Genomic DNA, 24,976 nt, shown 5'->3' with positions numbered 1-24,976 from the left:
GATTTACACTGGCTCCCCGTCAGCTGTAGAATCGATTTGAAAGTTCTGCTACTCGTCTATGAATCCCGAAATGGTTTTGGTTCCAGAATATATCCAAGAAATGCCGATTGAGTACAAACCCAGCAGGGCTCTGAGATCCACAGAGTTCGAAGCAAACATGGTGAAGCTGCATTTAGCTGTTATGCTGCACACATGGAATAGGCTGCCAACAGAAGTGAAGTCAGCCCCGAGTGTAAACGCTTTTAAATCCAGGTTCAAAACTTTGCTTTTTTTCCTTACACCTTTGATTAGGGACTTTTAAACAGCTTTGATTAAGACCGATGGGTCTGATCAAATATTAGCAAGCAACCCTGGCAATTTAAGGAGCGCCTGGAGTGTGTTCAGGTGTCGGGGTGCTCTTGCTCCGCTTGATGGATGTGGGTGCCCTGCACAGTGTACAAGTACGAATGTGCGTGCACCACTACAGTGAATTTTGTGCAGCAATATAGGGATACAAATATTAACAGTGTCTCACTTTTGTCCTCTCTCCTAGGTGACATCACACAGAAAGGCTTTGAGAAGAAGAGAGCCAAGCTTCTGGCCTCCTGTTTGCCGAGTAAGACTGCCCACCGAATCTTATGTCAGCTTTCGCGCGACCACCTGTCCCGCGTAGAGCGTAAACGCACGTCCTTTGAATTAGCAGGACACGTGAATTGAGCTTCAGACGCTGTGCGTGCACGCAGTGTGTTTGAAGCCCAATTCACGTGTCAGAGGTGGACAAGTTCGGTCCTCGAGAGCCCCCATTCAGCCTGTTTTCCGTGTTTCTCTCTCCACTACACACCTGATCCATGATCAGGATCGTTATCAGGCTTCTGCAAAGCTTGCTGATGAGCTGATTGGGAGTGTGACGATATATCGATATCGTGATAAATCGTGATACGTTGTCTCCCGATAGATTACCGATACGTCTACGCAAGTATTGCGATATTTGTAGTTAAAATACAACTCCTATAAAACGGCTCCATTGTTCATGACTTATTGAGCAATTAATTGGCTGGCCACTAGGGGGAGTAATGGATAAGAGTGGTGGGGAAATGGACGGAAGTCTTCCAGCGAAGAAGGCTCATGAGCTTAGTTTTATATTATCAAATCCATTTTTTAATTAATTAATACTTACATTATTCTATTATTATAATTATAATAATATTAATAATAATAATAATAATAATTATTATTATTATTATTATTATTACATATATAGTAATATTATGTATTTATATTATATTGATATTTATTTATAATATTTTTATTATTATTATAATATGATTTATGATTATTTATTATTGTTTATTTATTATTTAGTTTTATTATTTAATTATTGATTATTTTTTATATTTGTAATCTATTTTATTTTATATTTTATTATTATTTTATATTATTGTTATTATTATTATTATTATTATTTAATGATTAGTTTTATCATAGATTATCATGGATTTATCATTTATTTATTAATTATTTATTTTATTTTAAATTTATTTTATTTTATATATTTATATATAATTATTATTATTATTATTATTATTATTATTATTACATATATATAGTAATATTATGTATTTATATTATATTGATATTTATTTATAATATTTTTATTATTATTATAATATGATTTAAGATTATTTATTATTGTTTATTTATTATTTCGTTTTATTATTTAATTATTGATTATTTTTTTATATTTGTAATCTATTTTATTTTATATATTATTATTATTTTATATTATTGTTATTATTATTATTATTATTATTATTATTTAATGATTAGTTTTATCATAGATTATCATGGATTTATTATTTATTTATTAATTATTTATTTTATTTTTTATTTTTTTTATTTTATATATTTATATATTATTATTATTATTATTATTATTATTTAATGATTAGTTTTATCATAGATTATCATGGATTTATTATTTATTTATTAATTATTTATTTTATTTTTTTATTTTTTTATTTTATATATTTATATATTATTATTATTATTATTATTATTATTATTTAATGATTAGTTTTATCATAGATTATCATGGATTTATTACCTGAGCAATATATCGATCATCGCAGTATCGCCATATCGTGAGCTAATCGTTATCGTGAGCCTCGTATCGCATATGGTATCGTATCGTGAGGTCGCGAGAGGTTCCCACCCCGAGAGCTGATCATTCGATTCAGCTGCGCCGAAGGAGGGAGAAATGGAAAACACGGTTTGATAGGGACTCTCGAGGACTGAACTTGGCCACCCCTGATTCAAACACAATGTGCGTCCCGGGCTACGCGGGACGCAGTTGGTCACCCTCGTCAGTTTTCATGTTCTTTGTGACATATTTCATCCATGAAAACTTTTACATGTACACCCCAGTAAGCGTATTTAGAGATACTGTGTGATCGTACACACTTGGAGTGTGTGTTTTATCTTGCTCTGCTGTGTAAAATCCAGTAATGTCAATGTTCAATGTGACTTTTTGGCCAATTTTGCCACATCATCTCTGATAATTGCAGACAAAAACTGTAATCTGCTCCACCAGGTGTGTCAAATTCATGTATCAATTTTTTTTTTTTTTCCACGATTATATTCATTTCATTAGTTTCCGTTAACTGTAAAATCTTTGCTCCAGATGCGGATCTGACTCTGCCAGATGTTCAGCTTTCTGGGGGTCACAGCAGTGAGCCCACGCCGAGTCCTGAGGCCCCGGGCCCCTCCGCATCTTCAGCCTCCAGACACCATCGTGCACACCGGAGTGGAGGGGCCAGAGATGAGCGCTACAGATCAGGTACAAACAAACGGCAAAGCTTCTGAGATGTAATGTTTACTTCTGTTTTTCAGAATTCTTTTCTCATTCTCTACATTCATTTGTTTAGACATTCACACAGAAGCTGTGCAGGCAGCGCTAGCCAAACACAAAGAGGAGAAGATGGCCCTGCCCATGCCGACCAAGCGACGTTCCGCCTTCGTCCAATCTCCTGGTGATGCTTGCACGCCTCCAGGTACAACTAACCCCGGGTTTTCACCGGATGCGGTTGCGGTGCGGTTGCGGTGCGGTGCGTCTTGACTGCGTGCTCCGGACGGGTCAATTTTTTTGTCAATCCACACCGGCTCCGCACAGCTGCGGTCCGGCAGCTCCGTCGCCGCCCACTTCCCAACGTGTCTCGCGGGACCGCGCGCGCGCGTTCATGTGGCATTTCACAACGACAAACATACAGAAAGTCTGCTCAACAGAGAAGCAGAAAGATATGAGATTCCATGCAGCATCCTTTTTTTGGTTGTCCTTGTAAAGTATATTAATAACGAGAGTCGGGTCAGTGCGGGTCCACTCTTTATTTCTGTCTTCCGCGTCCGGCTGCCGCTCAGTACGGCAAGCGAGACGGGCACAACAAGCAATCGCGAACATCAAACTCACAATAAATTACAGTCCTTATAAAAAGGATGTGCCGTGTCATATATTATTTTGTGGTTTTCCACCTCCAATATAAACCTCTCCTCGTCCATGTTCGCTGGTGTCTAAACCGTGAATGAGCACATGGCCCGGCGACGCCCACGTCACGTTTTGCTGAAAAGCTTGCGAAATAGGAGCTGGCGAGTGTTTTATTCTGAAAGGTAACCGGAAATTTATTTTGAAACTGCCTCGGTCTTCCTGTCCCGCTCGATGTGTTTTGTGCTAGCTTGCCATTTGCCGGAGGCCTACCGCTGCGGCGTCCGGCAAAAATAGAAAATAGGTCTATCCTTGCGGAAGCCTTGCGGCACGCCGCAGCTGAGACGCAGTCGACACGCAACGCACCCGCAAGCGGTGTAAACTGCACCATTCGAATGAATGGAATCTAATTGCTTGCGTCGCCGGACCACACCGCAACCGCACCGCAACCGCACCGCAACCGCAACCGGTGAAAACCCGGGGTAACGGTCCTCACATCCATGATAAGTTAACAATGAAGTACTTATCACATGCAACATCAAATGGCAAATAATCTTTTCATTGACACAAAATCATGAAATCAGATTTCCCACCGTGGTAATATGACCTCATTTACACAAGAAAATACCACTGTGGAGCAACAATAACATCAACAAACTTTGGCGGATGCCTCAGAAGATAAATTATAAGCGGAATGTGATCTTCAAAGTTGAGGATGATTTCACCTCTTGAGAGGTCCAAAACATTCAAAGCACAGGTGTCAAACTCGGGTCCTTGAGGGCCGCAATCCTGCAGGTTTGGCATGTTTTCCTTTCTCCAACACAGCTGATATATCAGCTCATCAGCAGCAGGTCTGCATAAGCCTGATAACGATCCTGTTGATTGGAATCAGCTTGTTGGAAGAGGGGAACCTCCGAAACCTGCAAGACTGTGGCCCTCGAGGACCGGAGTTTGACACCTATGTAGGGGTGTTAAAAAAAAATCGATTCGGCGATATATCGCGATACTACATCGCGCGATTCTCGAATCGATTCAATAATAGGCAAAATCGATTTTTTTTTTTTTTTTTTTTTTTTTTTTTTTTTTTTTTTAGGATTCACACCTTAAGCATGGAAGAATGCTATATGAACGGAACATTAAGCCTTAATATTTTATTTTAATGCTGTTTAAACATGAAACAGATTACAACCTCTATAAGACTGAAATTTCAGATAAATAAATAATACATTTTCATATAAATCTTACACTCTACAAGCTTACTGATTAGTATTTTCTAAATTTGAATGAAAAAAAATCGCAACAATCGACTTATAAATTCGTATCGGGATTAATCGGTATCGAATCGAATCGTGACCTGTGAATCGTGATACGAATCGAATCGTCAGGTACGAGGCAATTCACACCCCTACACCTATGATTTAAAGGGTTAAAATTTCGGACGATGTCCTTGCCTGATATTAGAATTGAATTTCCACTGATATTTAACAGTTCCTGATAATTTCATGTTCATTTTTTCCCCATATTACTGGTTGCTATGGACATTTTGAAATATGCAAAGCCCTTTTTCCTCAAAACAAGGGATTTCAACCTTCCAACATTAAAACTATTGTAACTTTGTCGTTTTGAGGTACGCCCATGTATTATATATCATTTTATATGGAATTAAGTGCAGAATTAGAATATAGCAATATCTCAGTTTTTTTTTTTTTTTTTTTTTTTTTTTTTTTTTTTTTTTTTTTTTTTTTGGGAGGGGTGGGCACATGAGGACCCTTTTGCCAGTTTGTTGATGTTATTGTTGCTCCACAGTGGTATTTTCTTGTGTAAATGAGGTCATATTACCACGGTGGGAAATCTGATTTCATGATTTCATGATTTTGTGTCAATGAAAAGATTATTTGCCATTTGATGTTGCATGTGATAAGTCACATATAGTCGTAGTGGTCAAAGAAATAGCCACGCTCTCCACAACTTGGGGAAAGTTTCCGAATTCGGTCATGTCGAATAATGTTGAGTCGCGTGAACCATGTGCATAATATATAGATATTGTGATTTAAACCAATACTTAACGTAATGTATATCTGTATATGTAGGCCGACTTGTGGATGAAATAGTGACGCCTGCAGACTCAATAATGCACAACAATATGCACGCAAGTCGGCAGTGCACATTGCATCAGTGATTGGGAGTAATAGAATGGGGATAAAAACAGCCAAGATGATTGATCAATTTAAGTGATAAAACTCAAAATATGGAATATTAGATATTTAAAAAAACAACAATGTGTTCACCTGATTTCATCACATTTATTGTACCAGTGGCCCGACACAGGCAGGTGGTGGCACCGGGATACCGTTAATGTCGGACGTTGTTGTCACACATGTAACTGCAAATTGTAAAACTTTTTGGATGTTGTATCTTCATGGTGCACTTACGTATGATTGACCGATGACAAATGTCAAATGTTTTCTTTCCGCCAGACACATCTTCTGCATCAGAGGATGAGGGCTCACTGCGTAGAAAGGCCGCCCTCAGTGCGGCGCTGGCCCAGGGCTTGCAAAGTCCAGATTACTGGATCAACCGTTCCGTCCAAAGCTCCTCCACTTCCTCATCGGCGTCCTCCACCCTCTCCCACGGAGAGCCGAAAAGCCAGCCCCAGCCCCCGACTCAGCCTGCCGCTTCCGTGCTGGCCGATGTACTGGCCCACACGCGCATCGGTAAACTCACTTGATGAACGGCACATGAATTGCGTTTGTTATGCTCTGTAGACTACCTCAGCACACCCCGCTTTGTGGTTCTCCATTAGAGAACAGCGTTCCTCCAGATGTGACGTCGTCCTCCACTGCCCACGACAGAAGCTCGCGACTGGACCTGCCTCCCGCCGTCAGGGGAATGAGCCGCGGGCAGAGCCGTTCTAGCATGCTGGATACTGCTGATGGTAGATAACAACAACACGCACATGCATACAATCACACAAAAGATGTGTGTGCTTGTGTACATTTTTACTATGTGGGAAATAAAACCCAGCAATCACTTCTTGACCAATCCAGATAAACAGGTACCTTTCAATAAATGACCTATAAAAATGTCTCAGAAAAGATCATTTGTTTCAGTAGTTCAGTTCAAAATGGGAAACTGAGGGGCATATTCACGAAGAATGCGCCGCGTCCGGTCATAGCGCGAAATATTGCACCGCAACTGCACCCGCAGTCTGCGCCCAGTTACCCACCTATTCACTAAGGATATTGCTCGAATTGTATACCGGCACAAACACGCCCACAAAACTGTCAGCTTGGAGCAAATTTGCACCTGATTTACCACACATGGCAACGGATTTGCGGCAAGAACATTGTAGTGTAGTAACAGTTGCGAGAAAGACGACATTATCAGAGTAAGCATTTATAGCGCTATTAAACTGTACAAAGCGGAGAGGACGACGACGACATAATTCATTCATAATGTAGAAATTTAAAAAATATATATTTTTTCAGAGGTTGGCATGGGCGTACAGTATGCATCTGGCACGTAAAAATGATCGTTAAATGACTCACTGCCATTGCCGATCAGCCCGGGTTACGTTATGTGTCTTAAAACAAACATAGAAAAATGTCCCCCTCCCTCTCTCTCTCTCTCTCTCGCCCTCTCTCTCTCCTCTCTGCGTGATCAGCAAAGTGACGTGCACCGTGCCACATGCACTGCTGTCATGGTCCCGGGATCGAGGTTGCGGCAGGTTAATACACGCTTTCCAAAAACATTATTTGCGTCACGCAAACTCCGTGTGGCTATTTGCGCTGGCGTTAGTGAATTAGACGCTGCATATCAATGAGTCTCATTTGCATTGCGGTGGGCATATTTTGCGTCAAATGTATGAAATGACCTCATTTACATACGCGCAAATAACACCGGCGCAACGTGGCGCAATCTGGTTGGCAGGGCACTTAGTGATGGATTTCCCCATCTGCGCGTGTTTAGTGAATTGGGCGCTCCCGGATTGCTCCAATTTACCAGTTAGTGCCGTGCAAAGGCGACGCAAACCTTTAGTGAATCGGCCCCTATGTGTATTATCCAGATTCATTAAATACTTGACAATTCTTACCTAAAAGTCCTTTTGATTGTTTCTTATGTAATGTTCTAATTTTTTAAGAGGGTGAATTTAGTTTTTTTTTGCCAGCTGTGCAAGCTATTATCATAAAAACTGCTCCAAAAATAAAATCTTTAATTAATTCACACAATGTGAAGTGACTATCATTAATGTGTTTCGCTTTTTGAATTGAGCTACTAAAATGAATGACATCATTATTATTATTTTTTTTCAACCATGTTTGTAATTTTTATTGCTCGGCATCGATGGTGATGACGCGCTGTTGAGTGTGTTCAATGAAGTCAAGCAACATGACGCTAATCATGTGTATTTTATTTGTCTTCTTTCTTTTGGGTCCACTAATCCATCTTGACTTTCATTTAAAAAGGAAAGCGAAAAGGTAATACGAGTGGGATGGGGAGGGATTGGCGAAGACGCCCGTGTCAGCTTGCTTTCCAGCCTGTCACTCTCCGTGTTTGTCTTGTGACTTAGACAACCTCTTTTCCCTTAATTCTCTGAACTGTGTCCGTCCAACTAGCTTTCAAATCTCTCCTATAGCAGATTTTGCCCCCGACTGTGTGAGTGTGTACTACAATAGCTACGTGTGTGAGTTGCATATGTGGATCATGTTTAGCTTTATTGGTCTCTTTGTTGATGGTGGTGATTGTTTATGCAGGTGTGCCTGTCAACAGCAGAGTGTCGACCAAGATTCAGCAGTTGCTAAACACGCTCAAACGTCCCAAAAGACCCCCGCTTAGTGAATTCTTCCTCGATGACTCAGAGGAAATAGTTGAAGGTGAGAAAAGAAATGCAATTGCATTCATTGCAACAAAGGACATCCATATAGCCTTTGTCATGAATCTCTGTGTCCTCCAGTTCCTCAGCCAGACCCCAACACCCCAAAACCGGAGGGTCGTCAAATCATCCCAGTGAAGGGGGAGCCTCTCGGTGTTGTTAGTAACTGGCCTCCTGCCCTGCAAGCGGCCCTTGCTCGCTGGGGGGCCACCCAGGCCAAAAGCCCCGCCCTCACAGCGCTGGACATCACAGGGAAACCCCTCTACACTCTCACATATGGTGAGCAGCAATTTGTTGCAAATTGTCCATAGCGGTAGCTCAAAGTTAAATATAACAGTCTGGTCTGGAATGCTGGGCCAATTTGGAAGAAAACCTTTAATAAATCTGATCTACGTACACAAAACGTGTGCTCTACGTACACAAAACGTGTGCTCTACGTACACAAAAAACGTGATCTACGTACACAAAACGTGTGCTCTATGTACACAGGCAATGATTTTTATTCGCAATAGGGCTGGGAATAAAAGTCGACCAAGTCGGTTGGGTCCGTGGAGTTAGAATCATGCCAAAACCATTTAAACACAAAAAACGTGATCTACGTACACAAAACGTGATCTACGTACACAAAACGTGATCTACGTACACAAAACGTGTGCTCTACGTACACAAAATCTGATCTACGTACACAAAACGTGTGCTCTACGTACACAAAAAACATGATCTACGTACACAAAACGTGTGCTCTACGTACACAAAAAACATGATCTACGTACATAAAACGTGATCTACGTACACACAAAACCTGATCTACGTACACAAAACCTGATCTACGTACACAAAACGTGTGGTCTACGTACACAAAATCTGATCTATGTACACAAAACCTGTCCTACGTACACAAAACCTGATCTACGTACACAAAGAAGCATATCTTCAATTACAACAACAACAAAATGTTTAGTGTACGTAAAAAGCAATTCTACAATTACGGATACAACTCGCGTGACTTTTGGCAGTGATATTCTACCGAGCAGTTTTATGTGCCGAAAGCCCATGATCCACACGTGCAAAGCCAGTAAACTTGACTTCTTTGTGTACGTAGATCACATTTTGTGTACGTAAACGTGTACGTAGATCAGGTTTTGTGTACGTAGATCAAGTTTTGTGTACGTAGAGCACACGTTTTGTGTACGTAGATCACGTTTTTTGTGTTTACGGGGTTTTGGCATGATTCTAAACCGTGAATAAGCACCTGGCTTGTTGAGTCCAGGCCTGGCTCCACCCATTATGTTGTTTTGCTGACATAATTGCGAAATAAGATTTGGCGAGTGTTTTATTCTGAAAAGTAACCGGAATTTTTAAATTTGAAACTGCGTCGGTCTTCTTGTGCCACTCGATGTGTTCTGTGCTACTTTGCCATTTGATGGAGGCTGACGTATGCGCCGTCTGGCAAAAATAGAAAATAGGTCTATTCGTCTGGCGGGCTCCGGCACGACGGAGCTGGTTCGCAGTCGATCCGTAGTGCATACGCAGCCGGTGTAATTTGAACAAGCTGAGAGAATGGAAGTAAATCGGCTCCGGCGCCGGAGCAGAACGGATCCGCAACGCATACGCATGTGGTGTAATCTAGTGGGTAGGCTACCAAAATCAGAGCGGTAATTTTTTTCAACATATCCTTACAGAGGCAATACTGCTGAATCACCCATATGACTACTGCCCCTCTCGAAGTATCATCATTTTATTTATTCTAAAAAAGTACTTTTCTTCAGTACTTTTTGGACACAGTCAGCGTTTTTTGTGCTTAGAAAGGATGTCTGCTTACTTCACGTTATCCGTCTGAAAAAGTGTCGCAAAGGAAAAGCCAAAACACAAAAGCACAGTTAATCCTTTCATGTTGGCTAAAATGAGGTCGCTTTCTGTGTGCTAATGTCTCACGGTGTATGATGTCACATATGATAATGATTCCTATTATGGAAATTATGTGTAACTTTTTCACCAACATTTTTTTACTTCTTCCTTATAGGCAAACTGTGGAGTCGCAGTTTGAAACTAGCTTACACGCTACTGAATAAACTGGGCACAAAGACGGAACCTGTGCTACAACCTGGAGATCGAGTACGAACATGTTCAATCACTGCACATATAGTGTACACACATGATATTGAAATGAATTATTTCTCGTCTCCTAGGTGGCACTGGTTTACCCAAACAGTGACCCGGGTATGTTCTGGGTTGCATTCTATGGCTGTTTGTTGGCTGAGGTCATCCCTGTACCTATTGAAGTACCACTTTCAAAACAAGTAAGGACAATATAATCAAGCTTTGCAGGAGACACATTGTTTAGTTTGTGTGTTTTTTGGTCTATGATATGCCATCATCAAAATACCCCAAAGATTAACTCATTCACTCCCAACCATTTTCACTGATGTGTTTTCCTGGATTTTGACTCATTTTTCAAGGCCCGCGAAATATTATGTTCTATTGCTATAAAAATATGGAACATACCAAAAGAGAGATTAGTCTCTTCTTTTATCAGGGAAAAAAAAAAAGTATATTTCTTTCTGTTTCCGCTGTGCAGCAATTAGCAATAGAACATAGCTAAGTTTCATCGTTTTTTGCAATTCTGCTTGGAACTGTGGGGAAATCAGCTTGTTTTAACATGGCCTGGTTGATTTCTTATACTCTGCTGCCACTCAACCATTTTCTGCAGTAGAGAGACTGCATCAAAGCCTTCTCTATGCTAGGCATAAAAAAACGTATAAGTATGTCTTTGGGACAACTTAAAACATTTAAAATGTGACGTATTTATACGTTTTTGGGAGCTAATGAGTTAAGAATGTGTCACAATTATGGGAAATTACGGCAGTAAATTGCTCTTCGGTGGAAAAAAAATGGGTATTTCGAGCCTTGACACGAATCATCTGTTTTGTCTCTTCATTAGGATGCAGGCAGCCAGCAGATAGGCTTCCTCTTGGGCAGCTGTGGCGTCAGTCTGGCACTGACCAGTGAAGTGTGCCTCAAAGGGCTGCCCAAGACACCAAATGGAGAAATCATCCAGTTCAAAGGTCAAGCAACTCTCAGGCTCAGCGTCGGTTAAACTGTACTTAATGTATGTGCTTCCTGGGGGCCTATTACAAGAAGTCATCATTAGACTAGAAGCACTATACATTGTGGTGTTGAGATTTGCTTGGCATCTCTATTGTGCGCAGTAGGAACAAAGAGTGCAAAGTGAAAACGTTGTCAGCTCTTTGTCAGCTAAAACGTGTTTACATTCCACAGGATGGCCAAGAATGAAATGGGTGGTGACGGACACGAAGTACCTGACCAAACCTTCCAAAGATTGGCAGCCTCATATTCCCACCGCCAACACTGACACTGCCTACATCGAGGTACGCACTGAGGGCCAAATCCACTAAGAATGCGCTCCGTCCGCTAAGAGCGCTAAATATTGCTCCACAACTGCACCCGCAACTTGCTCCCTGTTAACCTCCTAATCACTAAGGATTGCTTTTATGGTAAAACCAGCGCAAACATGCCCACAAAGTTTGACAGCTGGGAGCAAATTTGCGCCTGATTTACCACACAGTTTGTGAAAAAGATTAAATTTAGGTGTAAAAAGTTTTCCTCATTTAGCGCCATTGAGGTGTAGTGAGAGGAGAGGACGACAACGACATCATTCATTTAAAATAACTGTAATGTGAAAAATCAACTTTTTTTGAGCTTTCAGCCGTGTTAAAATGCTAATTCCTCACCAAAAACATAAACGAAGTGGTGTATGAGAAATTCTAGGTCATTCTGCTCCCCAAGCACCAGCCCCGCTCGACCCGAGAAAACGAGCGGGTACTCACTCTATGATGTCATCAGTTGCAGACCCACCTCCGCACCGCCTATGGGGACTAAACACACGCTCACTTTCTCTGAGACCTCCATGCTCGTGATAAAACATTCTGTCCAAATGAATTCAAAGCAATCACTTATACTTCATATTTGCAATGTCAAAGTGCAATGACAATTGGCCGTCTTAAATTCCCAGGTTGTGCCTAACACTTGTGTAAACTACAAGTAAAATTTCTGCACCCAGTGAGTGGAAGGTCCCAGGGTGTTTTTTTTTTTTTTTTTCCTTTTCTTCCCCTCTTCCTCCACTACTATATCTTGTGGCAAAGGAGCTGTTTTGTTTCAAATGTTTATCGAAGATTTGAACATCCATCCAATTTCCACATTTAAAGAAAACACGGTTGTACTGCAATTGTCTTGTCTCAATGTCGTTTGTATGTTTCCATTCATTGCAGTACAAAGCGAGTAAGGAGGGGACGGTGATGGGTGTAGCTGTGTCCAAGATCTCCATGCTGACTCACTGTCAAGCGCTGACACAGGCCTGTAACTACTGTGAAGGTCAGTTTGTAATAGGACAATATTTAGGGATGGGATTTAAACATTCTACTTCGAGGTCCTATTTAGGGGTGCAACAGTTTCAGATTTTGGTGTACGATATAGTCTGGAAAACAAAAACAACAAAAAACACGGTTTTACGGTATACGGTTTGACCTTCAAAAACCATGGTAAATCATAAAACCAGTTAATCGCTGCACCCCTCTCCTATTTTTATTTTGTAGGAATTATAATTCATCTTCTTCTCCTACTTCTTCCTCTTCGATGGCTGTGTCCGAATGGGCACACTACTCCCCATATAGTGCACTACTAAAGGAGGGGTCACGCCATTTTGTAGGTGGGGTGTCAGAATGTCCAACAGAAAAAAAATGTAGTCTACTCAAAATTACCCACAATGCACTTTGAAAAGTAGATGGTCACTCAACCGGTTGATGTATACCACAGTGCATTGCAAGTATGGGGGGAAAAAAATGCAAGCAACATCGCAAGCGTAAGAATCAAAGCCATATGTCAACTACATACTATGAAAACATGAATTTTTCGTATAAATATAATAATCATATGACTATGGACTGAGCTATAATAGTAGTTAGTGAACTTTTTGGTGACAAACTCATCACTTTTCAGAAGTCAGTGAGGGGTTGTTGTTCCGTATATGAGTCCAGAGATGCAAAAGTATATTCGATTTTACATGCAGATTTTGCATACAGGCTTCATCGACATTTGCTGCCAAATTATAGCAGTTACATTTTTTTTTAGGAGGACCAAGGAGCATGAGTGGCCATCTTTTCTCGTTCTAATGGGCAGTCATGTGACTGTCACGTGACTAATAGAAGCCTTCTATTAATTTTTAATTGTTATATTAATACTCATTAATACTCATTAATACTCATACTCATATGTGCTATCAAAAAATTATGTTTAGGTCCTTTTTAAAAAAATGTTTTAATATAACAGTATTGAAAGTGACACTTGCTATTTTTAGACACCCCGGGATACCGTAATACCGACCAACACTAATATACATACATTATATATATATATATATATATATATATATATATATATATATATATATATATATATATATATATATATATATATATATATATATATATATCCGTATCCAGCGAGGATGTACGGTTGTTTGGCTATGAACTGGCTTTACCATTAGTCACCCTGTGTGCAGACTGATTGCCTCAGTTCAGGCTGTTGACCAATCAGCTAAGAATATGCCCGTGGTTACTGTTTTGTTTTGTTTTGTTTTGTTTTGTTTTGGGCACTTAATTGGATACCACGTGACACTGGACAAAACATTAGATCTCCGTGTGTGGGTGCGTGTGTCTGCAATTTGCTAATGCGTTTCTTATTTTCATCACAGGTGAGACTCTGGTCAATGTGTTGGACTGCAAAAAGGACATGGGCTTGTGGCATGGCGTCTTAACGGTGAGATAAGTGGTGCCATCTGCCCTCTATCGCCATTAAACTGGTGGGCGATCCCAATATTGACAACATGCATGTGGTCCTTACAGAGTGTCATGAATAGAATTCATACCATTACTGTGCCGTATTCCGTCATGAAAGCCTGTCCCATGTCCTGGGTGCAGAGGGTTCACATTCACAAAGGTTTGCCGTCGTCACTCTTATTACGATGGTTGGCTTTCTATTGTTTGTCAGTGCGCGTCATGTTTCTTGTCATCTCACAGCCCGCGTGGCCTTGGTGAAGTGCCGTGACCTTCACTGGGCAATGATGGCCCACAAAGATCAGAGGGACACTAACCTGTCCTCCATTCGAATGCTTATTGTAGCTGATGGGGCAAACCCATGTGAGTTACATCCCTTTTTTTTTCTTTTTTTTTTTTTTTTAAACGTTACGTCAACCTTGTTTTGGTGAATGATATAACCCTTTTCCACCTTTTGTTTTGTGCTTTTAGGGTCTGTGTCGTCATGTGATGCCTTTCTGAATGTGTTCCAGTCTCACGGTCTAAAGCCTGAGGTCATCTGTCCATGTGCCACCTCACCCGAAGCTTTGACGGTGGCCATTCGCAGGTACAATCGGGTTTATGTTCCCCCTTCATGACTTCGGCGGACCACGCTGGCTTGGCTGTTTCGGATGTGTTTTTGCTCCACCTGAATTTGTACATTGCTGCAATTGCTTCCGTGCCCTGAAAATGAAATGACTTGAACCTGTCAAGCTTGTCGTTCACATGACCTCCTCTCCTCTTGCCTCGGCTGCAGACCCGGCGCACGAGGAGCTCCTCTGCCAGCCAGGGCCATCCTCTCTATGGGCGGGCTGAGCCACGGTGTGATTCGAGTGAACACGGAGGACAAGAATTCAGCGCTCACTGTTCAAGACGTCGGCCACATCATGCCTGGAGGTTTGTTCGCGTGTGCTAAACTTCTGGCAACATCGTAACACAATGTTGACACACCCAGAGTTGATGTTCGGACCGTAATTTGTCTTTCAGCTCTGATGTGCATCGTCAAACCGGATGGCTCGCCTCAGCTGTGCAAAACGGACGAGATAGGAGAGATTGTGATCAGCTCCCGAGCGGGTGGCACCATGTACTACGGTCTTCCTGGGGTCACCAAGAACACTTTTGAGGTCTGTCGAAACTAGGGGTGTCAAAGTTAAAGCGTTAACTCATTAATTAATCACAAAAAATGATCTCATTAATCATTGTATTACCACAGATTAATCACACTATGAATTTTGACCGCAGATGATCCTTTTTAGCCGACAGCGGATGGTTACGTTAAAGTTCGAGTTTGAGCAATAAAAATAACTACATGCATTAAAGTAAAGCATTTAATAAATGTTTACATATGCCGTAGGTCATTTTTTTCCCATTTTAAATTATGAAAATTATTAATTGATTAGAAAAAGCAGGATGAGCGTGTGCAGTGGATATACATTTTTGAAGACGTCCTCATAACATTAAATGTCGGAAAAATTAACACAACTGCTGCGCTTCAAATTTAGCGGGCAAAATATGTTGGGGGAAAAAAAGCTTTTTTAAGTCCGTGATTAATCACGATTAATCAAAATTCGAAGATGTGATTAATCTGATTAAAAAATGTAATCGTTTGACAGCTCTAGTCAAAACCCGAATCGAAGAGATCGTCTTGAGATGTTCTCTTTGTTATTCAAAAATACTTACAAAAGTGAAACCAAGTACTTCTATTTGAAAACAACACCTTTTAAACACAAATTTTTCATAACTACACTTGGAATGTGCATTTCACATGGGAAATTAAAAATGGGTATAAATGCACAAAATAAATAAGGCTGGCTGCTAGGGGTGTGAATTGCCTAGTACCTGACGATTCGATTCGTATCACGATTCACAGGTCACGATTCGATTCGATACCGATTAATCCCGATACGAATTTATAAGTCGATTGTTGCGATTTTTTTTCATTCATATTTAGAAAATACTAATCAGTAAGCTTGTAGAGTGTAAGATTTATATGAAAATGTATTATTTATTTATCTGAAATTTCAGTCTTATAGAGGTTGTAATCTGTTTCATGTTTGAACAGCATTAAAATAAAAATATTAAGGCTTAATGTGCCGTTCATATAACATTCTTCCATGCTCAAGGTGTGAATCCCAAAAAAAAAAAAAAAAAAAAAAAATCGATTCTGCCGATTATTGAATCGATTCGAGAATCGCGCGATGTAGTATCGCGATATATCGCTGAATCGATTTTTTTTAACACCCCTACTGGCTGCAAATGGTGCCTCTTTAGTCAAGTTCTAACATTTCTTAGATGTTATGCCGAGATACTACAATCTAATGTGTTGCCCCTTTAGGTGATCCCTGTCAACCAATCTGGAGCGCCTTTAGGAGAAGTTCCCTTTGCCCGAACTGGTTTGCTCGGATTTGTTGGCCCGGTAAGTCCCATACAACCAGGAAAAAAAAGTGCTTTACAGTTAGTATGCGTATCGTAGGTGCTGATGTGCTCCTGGTGTTCTTCCAACAGGGCAGCCTGGTATTTGTTGTGGGCAAGATTGAAGGGTTGCTGATGGTGAGCCGGCGACGCCACAACGCTGACGACTTGGTGGCCACCGCTCTCGCCGTGGAGCCTGTCAAAACCGTTTACAGGGGGAGGTGGGACAATGCGTGCTTGGCAATATGAAATGTGTAACGCTTCAGAATTTATGGACGTGCGTTTTCATCCCCCTGACTCTTGTCTAGGATCGCCGTGTTTTCAGTGACTGTTTTTTACGACGAGAGGATCGTGATTGTGGCAGAGCAACGGCCTGACGCCAGCGAGGAGGACAGCTTCCAGTGGATGAGTCGAGTTCTGCAGGTGTGTTAAGGTCTCTCTCCTAAGGCCTCGTTATACTTCCGCATCAGGCTACGGCGGACGTTACGGTGGAGCCCCGCTCGTGCGTTTGCCTTCATACTTGTGCGCAATATCTCAATACACATCAGGTAGCAGGTTATGGCTGCTATTGGCGAGGACGCCACAGATTGGAGATTCCTCTGCATTCTATGACCAATTGAGGAAGTCGTTTTTCGTTTCAGGAACAAGAAAATGGCGGGGGGGGGGGGGGGGGGGGGGGTCGTTGGCTCATCACCATGGCAATTATGCCAATTTGCAACGGCGTCGGCCCTAAACTCGCCAAAACACGACAGCGTTTTTTTAAAAATATTTTAAGTGTCCCAAAGACGTATTTATACGTTTTTTGTTTTTTTTTTGTTTTTTATGCTAGAGCATACAGAAGGCTTTGATGCAGCCTCTCAACTTCAAAGAACGGTTGCAGAAATGGTAGTTATTACACAAACGTCCAGCAGGTGGCAGCAGAGCAAAGGAGATCAACCAGGGCCATGTAGAAAAAAAGCTAAATTACATACAATTTTAAATAGATTTGTGAAAACTGATGAAACTTAGCTCTCTTCTAATGCTAATTGCTGCAAAACGAAAACAGATAGAAATATACTTTTTTTTCCTAATGAAAGAAGAGACTTTAATCTTTCTTTTGATAGGTTCCATGCTTTTATAGCCATAAAATACAATACTCTGTGGGCCTTGCAAAATCAGTCCAAATCTAGTAAAACAGTCGGGAGCGAACGGGATTGCAAAATGTGAAAATGGCGGCGAGTGAATGAGTTAATGACTGGTGTTGATAACGTGATGTATGCCGGTCATTCACTCAAGGGCAAACACAGAAGTATAAACGAGGTTTTACAGTGGAAACGCCTCAAAGTTTGGTGATCCAGCAAAACTTAGTTTGAAATATAAGCCCCCAATTTTTTTTTCATTATTTTGGGAGTGACATGCTATAAGTGTACTAAACCTCATTTTATTCCAGCATAAAAGTAGGGAACTGTGTGTTTTCCCTTTCTTTCACTTTGTGTTTTTGTAGAACCTTTTCTGAAATAATGACAGAAAAAGAATATCCAATTTGCGTGAAGAAAGCAAACTCGGGCTTAAGATTTCGCTGTAGCGTTATTGGTTTTCATTTGGTTGGTTTCTACTTCCTGTTTTTATTGCATTGTCGTTGGCTTGACTAGACAGTTGCATCCCCCCCCCCAGCCGCGTGCTCGCGTCATGGGCGGGAGCGCGCAGGGCGTCTCGGCTCTCTGAAGTGCTTCGGACAACTGACAGACACACTACAGACTCGCACCGTCGACAGAACGTGCAACCGAGGGGGACGAAGTCGGAAGCACGAGTATTGGGACGCAGCCCACACGTCGCGAACCAGAACCGGAGTCAAAGCTCATGTGCAAAAACAGTCCCGCCTCTTCCGTGGCAATATACCCCATTGACAATTAGTCTCTTAATTGACAATCACGCGCGGGCTCTTTGAAGTGCATGATGAGAAGCTCTGCCTTCATTTCTGTTTCATCTGCGACTGACAGACATAACAGTAGTTTCGTTTAGGTGGTGGAGTCGATGTTTACTCATGAGGAGCTAATTAGCAATTTTGACACGCAAACTGAGATGCAAACCTGCTTGTCGTTCATGATGCACGTTCTCCCCACAGGCCATTGACAGTATCCACCAGGTGGGTTTATACTGCCTTGCGCTGGTGCCTGCCAACACCCTCCCAAAGACGCCGCTCGGCGGCATCCACATCTGTGAAACCAAGCAGAACTTCCTGGAGGGAAACCTGCACCCTTGCAACATCCTTATGTGCCCGCACACCTGCGTCACCAACATGCCCAAACCACGGCAGAAGCAGCCGGGTGAGTTTTGTTCAATTGCGCCACTCGGCTCATCAATTGAACGATGTGGTGTTGCCCAAAATGACGGTTTGCCATCTGGTCTGCGCAGTGGACGTTGGTCCAGCGTCCATGCTGGTGGGCAACCTCGTGGCAGGAAAACGAATTGCCCAGGCTACAGGCAGAGAACTGGGCGTGGTGGAGGACCAGGATTTGATTCGGAAGGTACCAGAGAGTGCACAACATTGACTGTGTTCAAACCACATGATTTGGGTTCTGCATGCAACCATATTGGATTTAAACGGAAACAACTCAAATGGAAATGAAGTGCAGAGTTTAAGCTTTATTTAATTGAAGAGGTTGAACAGAAATATATGATTAAGCATGTAGGAATTGTAGCTATTCTTATACAAATGCTCCTTATTACAGGGGCTCAAAAGTAATTGGACAAATCAACATAATGTAAAGTAAAATGGTACTATTAAATATTTTGTTGAGAATCGGAACCCATGGACATCACCAAACGCTGGGTTTTCTCCTTTGTGAGGCTTTGCTGGGCCCGACCGAGATGCACTTTTTGAGGCCGATGCCGATACAAATTTTTGGCAGGGAAAAAAAAATACAGATTACCGATGAATCTGCCGATTATTTATTTAAAATATATATAATACAAATACTGACAGCTAAGGCTGTTTGAAAGTGCTATAGATAACTTGACTGTTCCGGTGTGTTTTGGCCTCTTGGGGGCAGTGTGGTGCCATGCATCCATGGCGTACGCACTTTAAGTGAGTACAGAAGAAGGTTGTGTTAAAATAACTAGTTTTTCACACACTGGGAAGAATTTGTGCCTTTGTGTAGTGTTATCTCATCCGTTAGTATGTGTTCCCACAAGATTTGTGTGTTGATATTTGAAGGAAAAACACTACCAAGTCAACGCTAACTTCCTGTTAGCATTTGCTAACTTCCTGTTCGTGCTAGGCTAGCGACGTTTTAGAAAGGAAGCATGTTTTGTATTTAAATATACAGTGGATGTAATTCTTTACATTGTGTTGTTAGTTTTACAGTTAACTCCAACTTTGGTGTCATTAAACTGCTTAAAGGACAGTTAGGGACAACAGAATAACCAGAATAACATAAGCTACATACTTGCTAGTTGCTAATGCTACAAAAGCAATATGGTGCATTCAGGTCACTTTCACAGCGTCGGAAACTTCGGTTTTCTTCGATAACATTTTAAGGAGGAAATAATCGGCCATTTGGCCCAATTTGCCGATTTTTTTTTTTTATAATCGGTGGCCCGGGCGCTAGTTGGAACCTGGGAGTTGACGGGGAAGTGAAGTGAAGCATCAGGTGGAGAAAAATGGAGGCAAAGCAGAGCAGAGCAGCCATGTTCAGGACACCGTATAGCGGATTCGGATCACGTACAGGCTGCCCATGGAGGAGTGCCAATGTCGAGCTGGCACCCATAGTTGTTACAGCGCTTAATTCCACACAAACATAGAGACCGAGAGAGACAAAAGAAACAAGTGTTTACGTGCGAAAAACTGATGATGAGTTGTCATAAATAAGATGTCACGTTAATATGGTCAGTACAGTGAATAACAATGGATCACGTCATGTCTGACTACTTGACATAGTCAACAATGAAGAAATAATGTCTGTAGTGGCTAGATTTGAAAATTATGAAGAAAATATATGCACTACTACCGGTGTTGTTAAACTTATGTTTTAAACATGCGTTGCGTTATAGATGGCGGTTGTTGTGAACCGTCTTTTTTTTCAACATGTCTTAAGTATCCGAGAGCATTTTGCAAACCTGACTGTATATGGCTCGTTCGCAAGTGCAGATGGCCCCAGCATGACCTGGCAAAACAAAATGCACATAGACACACTTCTGTTGTGCGTGCGTGCGTGCGCGCCCCTGAGTGCGCTTTCACGAACAGCCATCACATAGTCGCACATTTGATGTGTTTCGCTGTTTTTAAATAAACGGGCTTTCATGTCGCGATAATCCATCAGCGTAAAAGTCTGTTCCGCTCCCTTTCAGCACCAGTTCTTGTCTGATGCACTCCAATCGAGAGCCCAGGCTGACCCGGATCATATTCTCTATGTGCTGCTGAATGCAAAGGTAAAGTAAATAAGTCATCCGTGAAACAACTTGGTACTCAGGATGAACGAATGCGTATTGTGCTTGTTGGTGTTGCACAAGTTAACACAATGGCGGTAACGGCGTCACTTTTTGCCGTAACGCAGCAATGTAAGGCATTACTAATCAATTGCGCTCATCTTAAAACCCCTCAAATCTCATTCAAACTGTGCATATTTTCACCAGCTCTCTGCGACGTCATCGGCTGCCTCTATTGGAGAGGAAACGTTATTGCATGGATTTGCAGCCAGCCTTATTTATTTTGCGCAATTATTTATTCCCAAGACGAAAGACAATGTCATGAAGGCGATCCATTTTGTTCTCCATATCAAGATGGGGATGGCGATGAAGACAGATGAATACAAGATGTGGCTGAGAATACTGTGAAAGTAGATTAGGCTCCAAAATAAATAACCCACCAGGATTAATATGTCTGAAATTGGAATAAACCCAGATCTGATCCAAAATCGGATATTCCAAACCATATTTAATCCAGAAGATTCAAATCCAGATTTGTTAGTCCAATCCTGCACGGTGAATTCTGCAGAGTAAACTCGAGTGGGACCAAATAGACTCTTTTAGAGTAGGCGAATATTTACACTTGGAAGAGAGTAAAATGAAGAATTGAGAAAAACAATAAAGTCACTCTCAACGGTTGAGTAACAAACTCACGACCTTCCGCTTGGGTGATTGCCACACCTGAGCTATGCCCCTCCTACTGTTTGCTTTATCTCCAAGAGGAGACTTTTGATCTGTTGGAGTTAGGAAGATTGTAGCTGACGCGAGCAATTTACTAACACACAGCAGGAGCTGAGTGGCTCAGGGAGTAGATCGGTTGTCTTCCCAAGATGAAAGTTCATTCCTCAACCCTTGAGTGACTTTTTAAAAGTCTTTATTTTACTCTATTTCAAGTGTACAGTAATTATTGCGCTACAGAATTGACTGTGTGCCTTAAATCCAGATGTAATTCTGTATTGGGGTTTTCAGAACTTCAGTCATAAATCGGTGTCAAGTTTAATCATGAAAAACAGCATGAAATTAATCCCACCTCAGACTAGGATTAAAGTGTGATCACATGCATAGTTTGACATCTACTAAGTAAGTATCACTTGCATTTCCTGGAATTAATAGTGAAAATAGATCTGTATTATTATTCTTTATTATTATTATTTCTTTTTTTATGGAACTGGAATACTCCAAATTCTACAAACGTAGCCCAAAAATCCAAACAATGAAATAAATTGCTTCACCCCAAAATTATAATAGCAAAACGTTTTACACTACAGTCTGTTATGCAAGATTCTATTTTTTTTACTTCATGTATTTTTGCTGAAGCATTTTAGGTTTCACTTGTTCCTTGGCAAGGAGAATTTGTAGCTGTGTTCTCCGTTTCCATCTTTAGGAGTTTTTGGGAGGCATGATCATCATCATGTCTCTTCTGGTGTGGTCTTCTTTAAATCGAGAAGTTAATCGAACATAGACACCATAAATATAACCCAAACTTAATACTAGCATTAGCATAATACTAGGGATGTTCGATATCACTTTTTTTCAGACCGATACCGATACTCAGACCCTCAGTACTCACTGATACCGATACCAACTGCCGATACCAGTATTACATTTTGACAAATTAAAAAAAAAATCACTAAACGATATTTTTAAACAAATATATTTCCTTTAATTTTGACCAAAAAAAAAAACAGCACAGTCACTCTTCAATAGTCTTAACGCTCAAAATAAAACACAAAAATGCTCTTTTAGTTTAAGAGTCACAATTTTGAAGTATTTCCAAACCGGTGAAGTTTTGGTGAAAAACTGCTGCAAGCTAGCGCCACTTACAGGCAAGGAGGACTCACTTAACGTTTTCCCCCTCTGCCATCGCTCGCTTGTACTCGTCTGCGTCACGAGTACTCGAGTACTTGAAAAAAAGGCTGGTATCGGCCCGACACCGATACCTGGTATCGGTACTCGCACATCCCTACATAATACTGTACTGTAAAACGTAATTATGTTTCCAGATGGTAGTTGATTGCACTTCCTCTGTTTTGGCTGCAGGGGGTGGTGGTGTGCACGGCCACCTGTGCTCAGCTGCACAAGCGGGCGGAGAAAATCACGGCCACCCTTCTCGAGCGAGGAGGCCTCAACACCGGCGACAACGTGGTGCTGCTTTATCCCCCAGGTGAACAAATAATGCGTCAAAGGAAAATGTTCACAAACCATTGATGAGAAAAGTGTCTGTAGGCCAGTGTTGGCGAACTCGGAGTGACGCGCATGCGCCTCATCCCGCTCTGCGTGCAGGTATTGACCTGATAGCTGCCTTCTACGGCTGCCTCTATGCCGGCGTCGTCCCTGTGACTGTGAGGCCGCCCCACCCGCAGAATCTGGCCGCCACCCTCCCCACGGTCCGCATGATCATTGACGTGAGTGTGTGTTACCTCGATCGACGGACGTATTTGAAAAGTGCTGATCATTTGGTTGCGGATGCGTGCGTGTGACTGCTTTGCCGTGTGTCCCAGGTGAGCAAAGCATCTTGCATCCTTACCACTCAGCCCCTCATGAGGATCCTCAGGTCCCGAGAAGCTGCCGCCAGCGTCAATGTCAAAACGTGGCCCACAATCATCGACACAGGTGAGTCGTTTGTATGTGGTCACAGAACTGATAAAAAAAAAAACATTTACAGTGGAAATACTTACACTTGTTGCCTTGTTGTTGTTTGGGGGGAGGAGATTGTCATGCATCTTGTCACATTCATGAGCCACGATGTTCGGACTAACTTTTTTTCACCTCAATGTTTTACAAAAAAACAAAACAAAACAAAAAAAAACTGTACTGCAACAAAATAGCATGTTTTTAACTCATTCACTCGCAGCCATTTTCACATTTCGCAATCCCGTTCGCTTTACTGAATTTTGATTGATTTTACAAGGTCGAGTACAGAATATTGTGTTCGATTGCTATAAAAACATGGAACCTATTAAAAGAAAGATTAAAGTCTCTTCTTTCATCAGGAAGAAAAAGTATGTTTCTATCTGTTTCCATTTTGCAGCAATTAGCATTAGAAGAGAGCTAAGTTTCATCGGTTTTCACAAATCTATTTAAAATTGTAAGTAATTTAGCTTTTTTTCTAGATGGCCCTGATTGATCTCCTTTACTCTGCTGCCACCTGCTGGCCGTTTGTGTAATAACTACCATTCAAAGCCTTATGTATGCTCTAGCATAAAAAAAATAATAATAATTAAAAAAAACGTATAAATACGTCTTTGGGATACTTAACTCATTCACTGCCTTTGACAAGTATACTTGTCAATTGTATTTTTTAGAGCGGTGCTAAATGGGGGCGAATCTGAGCATGCTCCACTGTAAATATCAAACTTGGAAACAACTTTACTGATGCCCAACCACCGGTAGATGACATCATTGCCCCATTTTATAGGAAATAAACACAGTTTCAGAGTCCATGGGAGAAATGGCTGTATTTTGGCAAACCTACATTTTTCTGCTGTCAATTATAAAAGAACGGGACGGGACAAAAAGTAGGGAGTCTATTCTGTTATTTGGTAGATTCGGTTTATATATAATTATTGAATGGAATATCACGTGAGTATTGGAAATGTAAAAATTTTCTATAATGACTGGCAGTGAATGAGTTAAAACATGTTTTTTTTTTAAACTTATTTGCACGTTATTGAGAGCAAATGAGTTAAGAGATTGAGTAAAAACAGCCATTCTGCTTTTGAGCTGTGTTCTTTATGGCAATGCTATTGTCCATGCGTTTCATTGACTTTGGTGGGAGCATCGACACTGTCGACATGGCCGCCACCAGGTAAGTGGCGCCCATGTTTTGCTTTGTCTTTTATCTAAGACACCAGAACCAGCTGGAAACATGTGACCAGCGTGTCTGCTGATGGCACTGTGGCCAATTGCGGCCAATTCTGA

The 24,976-nt window shown here is 41.3% G+C and overlaps 1 protein-coding gene across 2 annotated transcripts in view; it reads left to right on the top strand.

Moving 5' to 3' along the window:
• LOC144013394 (disco-interacting protein 2 homolog B-A) overlaps positions 1 to 24,976 on the top strand; it is a 48,888-nt gene that overhangs the window by 12,625 nt on the left and 11,287 nt on the right. Inside the window, exons 2-29 of one of the 2 annotated variants that reach the window (XM_077512196.1) lie at positions 533 to 595; positions 2,660 to 2,815; positions 2,904 to 3,029; positions 5,932 to 6,168; positions 6,258 to 6,389; positions 7,921 to 7,932; positions 8,209 to 8,328; positions 8,409 to 8,606; positions 10,351 to 10,442; positions 10,517 to 10,627; positions 11,269 to 11,392; positions 11,607 to 11,716; positions 12,617 to 12,719; positions 14,098 to 14,162; positions 14,249 to 14,342; positions 14,423 to 14,542; positions 14,651 to 14,765; positions 14,955 to 15,094; positions 15,185 to 15,321; positions 16,533 to 16,613; positions 16,703 to 16,830; positions 16,918 to 17,032; positions 18,714 to 18,915; positions 19,004 to 19,116; positions 20,939 to 21,019; positions 23,096 to 23,219; positions 23,339 to 23,460; positions 23,557 to 23,668. In XM_077512196.1, coding sequence (XP_077368322.1) covers positions 533 to 595; positions 2,660 to 2,815; positions 2,904 to 3,029; positions 5,932 to 6,168; positions 6,258 to 6,389; positions 7,921 to 7,932; positions 8,209 to 8,328; positions 8,409 to 8,606; positions 10,351 to 10,442; positions 10,517 to 10,627; positions 11,269 to 11,392; positions 11,607 to 11,716; positions 12,617 to 12,719; positions 14,098 to 14,162; positions 14,249 to 14,342; positions 14,423 to 14,542; positions 14,651 to 14,765; positions 14,955 to 15,094; positions 15,185 to 15,321; positions 16,533 to 16,613; positions 16,703 to 16,830; positions 16,918 to 17,032; positions 18,714 to 18,915; positions 19,004 to 19,116; positions 20,939 to 21,019; positions 23,096 to 23,219; positions 23,339 to 23,460; positions 23,557 to 23,668 — 3,333 coding nt within the window. The remainder of the gene's footprint in view (positions 1 to 532; positions 596 to 2,659; positions 2,816 to 2,903; positions 3,030 to 5,931; positions 6,169 to 6,257; positions 6,390 to 7,920; positions 7,933 to 8,208; positions 8,329 to 8,408; positions 8,607 to 10,350; positions 10,443 to 10,516; positions 10,628 to 11,268; positions 11,393 to 11,606; positions 11,717 to 12,616; positions 12,720 to 14,097; positions 14,163 to 14,248; positions 14,343 to 14,422; positions 14,543 to 14,650; positions 14,766 to 14,954; positions 15,095 to 15,184; positions 15,322 to 16,532; positions 16,614 to 16,702; positions 16,831 to 16,917; positions 17,033 to 18,713; positions 18,916 to 19,003; positions 19,117 to 20,938; positions 21,020 to 23,095; positions 23,220 to 23,338; positions 23,461 to 23,556; positions 23,669 to 24,976) is intronic. The other variant, XM_077512197.1, reaches the window with a different exon arrangement.

This window comes from Festucalex cinctus, chromosome 2 (assembly GCF_051991245.1).
Source record: "Festucalex cinctus isolate MCC-2025b chromosome 2, RoL_Fcin_1.0, whole genome shotgun sequence".
NCBI classification, from domain to species: domain Eukaryota; kingdom Metazoa; phylum Chordata; class Actinopteri; order Syngnathiformes; family Syngnathidae; genus Festucalex; species Festucalex cinctus.
This window is presented reverse-complemented; position numbering and strand designations above follow the sequence as displayed.